This window comes from Staurois parvus, unplaced genomic scaffold (assembly GCF_062004578.1).
Source record: "Staurois parvus isolate SC_StPar_1 unplaced genomic scaffold, SC_StPar_1.0 ptg002066l, whole genome shotgun sequence".
NCBI lineage: Eukaryota > Metazoa > Chordata > Amphibia > Anura > Ranidae > Staurois > Staurois parvus.
Window position 1 is genome coordinate 162,562 of NW_028319862.1, and position 6,000 is coordinate 168,561.

Here is a 6,000-nt window from a genome sequence, read left to right on the forward strand (position 1 = left end):
TGGCCTCCTAAGAAAAACTAGTAAATGTTATCCTTACAGGGTTACAAGGTATCGCTTTTTTTTGTATTTTGGGAAATGTATTTCCTTCCTGCAGTTTTAGGGGGGGAAAAAATAATCTTTTAAAATTTTTATCAAACAGACATTATAAAATCAGAGTACAAAAATATATAGTAACTTCAGCTGTACACAAGTACACATCCTGACATACGGTAAAAAATGAAAGTACAGATATGGGGACAGTAAATTATCATGTATAATTATACAGTATGTAACCACAGTTGCCCCAAAAGTGATCAGCAATGCTTCCGGAGGGGGTTATATGTCATCTAGATGTTTTCGTAGGTCTGAGAATAATTGGGGTAAAGCACCCCCTCTAAATGGTGGAGTGGTATATTAAGAGAGGCCCCTAGCAACAGGCTCCTCCGACCTTTTTCGAGTGAAAAAAAAAGACGTAGTATGAGGATAAAGGACTAGAAAAATAAAAGCCCTAAAGTGGACCCCAACAACCAAACTTAGACCCGAGTCCCAATAGAATGAGTGCACATGAGGCTCCATTCACAAGGCTTTTACACAAGGATAAGGATCTTTATTTAAGCCATGTGACTGTAATGTTGAAATCTTAGGCCAATGCTTAGTACACACGATCAGAAAATCGGAGGAAAAAATGAACGTTCGTTAATCTGATCATTAGTGCACAGCTTTTGAGGAGGCGATCATGACTGCTCGTGCGAAATTATCTGAAGGAATGAGCAGGAAAATTTTTCTCATACAATACCAGAACGAACGATATTCATTCAATCAGTATAGTATTCGTCTGATAAAAAATGGAAGACCACCACGCATGCTCAGAAACAAAAGAATACATTAAAATACAACACATGACATCACGTCTGAAGTTGTATTCTGTCTTACGAGAATTTTCGTAACTTTGGTAAGCTCTTCATTTTCGATATGAGGCTAGGATGCAAAAAAAAAAAAAAAAAAGAAAACCAAACACTCGTTTGTCCGATATTCTCATTGTGTGTATCAGGCTTAAGTTCCCACCAGGGGTGGACTGACAACTCATGGGGCCCCCGGGCAATAGGGGATCATGGGGCCCCTGTGTCCTTGCCCACACTTAAACCACACCCAAAAAAGCAAATGAAAGGTACCAAGGGGCATCTCATGGGGTCCCCTACTGACCCCGGTCCCTCGGGCAGTGCCTGAGTTCCCAAATGGTCAGTCTGCCCCTGGTTCCCACTATTTTGTGCCAGGAACACGCAAAATCATGCATGTTCCTGACGTGTGAGAGAAATGCGCTGCTGCTTAGCAGACTCGCGGGGATGATAGTAATTCTTTATGGCAGCCCCACGCATCGGCCAAACACCCACTTTTTTTTTTTTGCGTATGCAAAATTGCATGGTGCTGATTCTATGTGGGCATTTTTCTGAAAGGGTACTGGGACTTCTTTCTCTGCATTCCGTGGTGTATTTATTTCATGTGCTGCCCTAGGCAATACTAAAATTGTGCGCCCACACCCCTCCTCCACCACCAGAGCCTATCACTGTGATACCCCCCCAACCAACCCACCGCCACCACCAGAGCCTATCACTGTGATACCCCCCCAACCAACCCACCGCCACCACCAGAGCCTATCACTGTGATACCCTCCCAACCAACCCACCGCCACCACCAGAGCCTATCACTGTGATACCCTCCCAACCAACCCACCGCCACCACCAGAGCCTATCACTGTGATACCCCCCCAACCAACCCAACGCCACCACCAGAGCCTATCACTGTGATACCCCCCCAACCAACCCACCGCCACCACCAGAGCCTATCACTGTGATACCCCCCCAACCAACCCACCACCACCACCAGAGCCTATTACTTAAATCCCCCCGCCGCCCCCGCTCACCGCCACCACTGACCAACACACATCGGTCACTGCCATCCCCCCCCTAACTCGCCCACCACGACCACCCAATTCGTGCACTAACTTTAATCCCTGCAATGACAAAAGCAGCTGGCCATCCCCGCACCCTCCAGCAGCGCTCAGCCTCCTCCAGGTCTCATGGCGGAGCTGACCAGTTCCCCATTCCTGCCACTTGTGTGCCTCATTCTGTCCCCTGAAAAGTGTCGCCTTAGGCAAAGGCCTAGTTGGCCTCGTGGTGAATACACCACTGCCTGCGTTTATGCGGATAGGGCATTGAAATGAACAAACTGCCCTACCTGCAGCACACAGTCCACACAAATGTGAACCACACCTTACTGGACTGCTGAAAATAGCTGACTTTTCAGAAAATAAGGATCCTTATCCTAGCTTTGTGAATGTATCCTATTGCAAAGAATGAGATGATTTGGCTCGTATCATATAGTGCACATCTAGCCCCACATCAGCCTCCCCTGTGATACTTGTTATTATTTATCTATCGATGCTGATTTGTTTGTATAACACAATGTATCAATACAGAGCTGCTTGTACAATACAATGTATCAATATATAGCTGCTTGTTCAATACAATGTATCAATACAGAACTGCTTGTACAATACAATGTATCAATACGGAGCTGTTTGTACAATACAATGTATCAACACAGAGCTGTTTGTACAATACAATGTATCAATACGGAGCTGCTTGTACAATGCAATGTATCAATATATAGCTGCTTGTACAATACAATGTATCAATACAGAGCTGTTTGTACAATACAATGTATCAATACGGAGCTGCTTGTACAATACAATGTATCAATGCGGAGCTGTTTGTACAATACAATGTATCAATACGGAGCTGCTTGTACAATACAATGTATCAATGCGGAGCTGTTTGTACAATACAATGTATCAATACGGAGCTGATTGTACAATACAATGTATCAATACGGAGCTGCTTGTACAATACAATATATCAATACGGAGCTGCTTGTACAACACAATGTATCAATACGGAGCTGTTTGTACAATACAATGTATCAATACGGAGCTGTTTGTACAATACAATGTATCAATACGGAGCTGTTTGTACAACACAATGTATCAATACGGAGCTGCTTGTACAATACAATATATCAATACGGAGCTGCTTGTACAACACAATGTATCAATACGGAGCTGTTTGTACAACACAATGTATCAATACGGAGCTGTTTGTACAATACAATGTATCAATGTACAGTATTTCTGTCCCGCTGCTGGCCAGTTGGGGGCAGCAGAGACCCAGCATCTCATACAATGACAGCTGATGTACATAGAGAGTGTTAGAATTGGACCTCACCTGTACCAGTCCAGCCCCTTGTCGTAGTTCCGATCGAAGAAGTGGGGTTCAGCTCCCACCGCCCTGATGTCGGGGTGCACCCTGAGGAACTCCAGCAAAGCCCGGGTCCCCCCTTTCTTCACCCCAATGATGATAGCCTGGGGCAGCTTCTTGCTCCCTTCCCCCAGTGGGGTGAGGGTACTGCCCCCCTCCTGTACAGGGTATGGCACCCCAATACTAGGGAAGAGGCGGCTCCACTGCGCCCCCCGGCGGAAGGTGCCCTGATGGTCCCTGATCTTCTGCAGCAGCTTCTTCCTCTTCACTGATTGCCAGAGTGCCAGCGGTGAGTCCTCATAGACCCCCTCCTCCTCTGGGGCCCCTATGATGGGACCTGGCATGCTCTGGCAGCGATCAGACAGACAGTAGAAGACATAGAGGGACATGATGAGGGAGCACAGCATCAACACAAATTTCCTGAAGATACTCCTGGACAGGGGCTCGGGCAGGACAGATGGGAAGGTCATGGTCGCCAACAGAGGGCTGAGGTCGCCATGTCAGGTGATCCTGGACCAGGGTGCCATGGCATCACAGCTGGGAGTCAACAGGCAGCTGCCTATGGACCTAAACCCACTGTGCCCCCTTCCAGATCCCTTCCAGCATTCTCCTATCACATGCTGTGGCATCAAGACTGTAAGCTCTTGGGGTCAGTAGAAAGTTTCCAGCTGGAAAATTGCACTAAATCATCAGGGATGGCAAGATGCAAAATGTCTATTCATGACAATGCTCATCAGATGTCATCTCCATGGCAGGCAGTGGTCTCTGGTATCCTCTCAGCTGTCATTCCAAGCCCTGTTCTTGTTGGTGTGATCTCTGTGTGGAGTATTATCCTGAGGACAAGGCACTGCTATGGTATGGCTGGGAGGTGCAGCTGTCCTGAAATCCCCCCGGAGCCCCTGACAGCCCCCCAGCAGCTCCTCTTCAGCCAGCGCTTCTGTCAATGCTCATCACACGTGGGGACCAGCAGAGCAAACTTCTCAATGACATCACAGCACTCCAGGAGAAGGGGCTCCTCCAATGGGGAGCCAGGAGTCAGATCAATGGAATGTGGAGGGGCCAATCAGGAGAAGGGAGGAGGTGGGTTTACTTTCACAGCCACTATGAAAGCTTCATTCTGCTACATTACCAACCAAAGGTGACAGAAGATATTATATGTCCCCTCTGTGTCCTCTGTACCTGTCCATCTTCTCTTCCCTCTCTCTCTTCTATTCCTCTTTTCCTGCATTCTCCTTTCTGCTGCATGTTCTCTTTCTTTCTTTCTTTCTTTCTTTCTTTCTTTCTCTCTTTGTCTCTTTCTCTCTCTCTCTCTCTCTCCCCCCTTCCTTCCTTCCTTCTTTTATATTATATGTTCGTTCTCCTCTTTTACCATTCATGCATTTCCACAGTCCTTTTTTTCCTTCCTTTGTTAACCTTTTCCTCTTCCCTTCCTTTATCCTTTCCTTACACCATCCTTTCTCCTTTGCTTCCTTTTTTCTTTCCATTTCCGGATTTCCTAACCCCTTCCAAACTCCTTCCTTCCTTCCTAATTTCCTTCCTTCCTTCCTTCCTTCCTTCCTTCCTTCCTTCCTTCCTTCCTTCCATCTCTTTCCCTGTTTCTTTCATTTTGTTGCTTCTTCTCCATCCTTCATACATTTCTCTCTCTCATTCCCTTCCTCCCTTTCTTCCTTCTTTTCTTACTTTCGTCTTTCTTTCTTCCCTCCTTCCTTTCTTCACTGCTCTCCCCCTTCCTTTTCTTTTTCTGCTCCTTTCTTTTCAGACTTCCCTACCCCATCTCCCTCCTTTCCTATTCTCTCCCCCCATCCTTCCTTTCTTCTTTCCTTCATTGTCTCCTTCCTTCCTACACTTTTCTCTCCCTTCTTTCCTCCTTCCTCTCTCCCTTCACCCTTCATTCTTTCCTCACTTCACTGCTCCCTTCCTTCTCTGTTCATTTCCTTTGCTGCTTCCCTACCTCCTCTCCCTCTGTTTCTTCTCCCATCCTTTCTTTCCTTTCTTCTTTTCATCCTCCTCTCCTTCCTTCCTACAATTCTCTCTATCTCTCTCCCCTTCCCTCCCTCCCTCCCTCCCTTCCTTCCTTCCTTCCTTCCTTCCTTCCTTCCTTCCTTCCTTCCTTCCTTCCTTCCTTCCATCCTCCTTTCTTCCTTCTCTCCTCCCTTTCTTCTCTGCTCTCCCCCTTCCTTCTCTTTTCAAGTTCCTTTCTTTTCAGACTTCCCTACTAAGTCCCACTCCTTTCCTTCTCTCCTCCCTTCCTTCCTTTTCTTTCCTCCTCTCCTTCTTTTCTACACTGTTCTCTCCCTTTTTCCCCTTTCCTTTCTCCTTTTATCCTTCTTTCTTTCCAAACTTCACTGCTCCTTCACTCCCTCCCTTCTTTCTCTTTCCCTGTTCCTTTCCTTTGTTGCTTCCCTTCATCCTCACCCTCAGATTCTTCTGTCCTTCCTTCCTACACTTTTCTCTCTTTTCTTTCCTCCTTCCTTTCTCCCTTCACCCTTCCTTCTTTTCTCACTTCACTGCTCCCTCCCTCCTTCCTTTCCTTCTCTTTCTCTATTCCTTTCCTGCTTCCCTACCCCATCTCCCTTCATTTATTCTCTACTCTTGTCCTTTCTTTCTTCTTTTCATCCTCCTCTTCTTCCTTCCTACATCTCTCTCTCCTTCCCTCCCCCCTCCCTTTCTTCTGTCCTCCTTTCTTCTTTCTCTCCGTCCTTTCTTC

General features: G+C 46.6%; 1 protein-coding gene across 1 annotated transcript in view; it reads right to left on the reverse strand.

Moving 5' to 3' along the window:
- LOC149432877 (heparan sulfate glucosamine 3-O-sulfotransferase 3A1-like) overlaps positions 1–4,262 on the reverse strand; it is a 154,921-nt gene extending 150,659 nt beyond the window's left edge. The window contains exon 1 of the mRNA XM_089664842.1: positions 3,261–4,262. Within this exon, the coding sequence (XP_089520968.1) occupies positions 3,261–3,763 (503 nt within the window). The 5' untranslated portion in view covers positions 3,764–4,262. The remainder of the gene's footprint in view (positions 1–3,260) is intronic.
- Between the last annotated feature and the right edge of the window lie 1,738 nt (positions 4,263–6,000).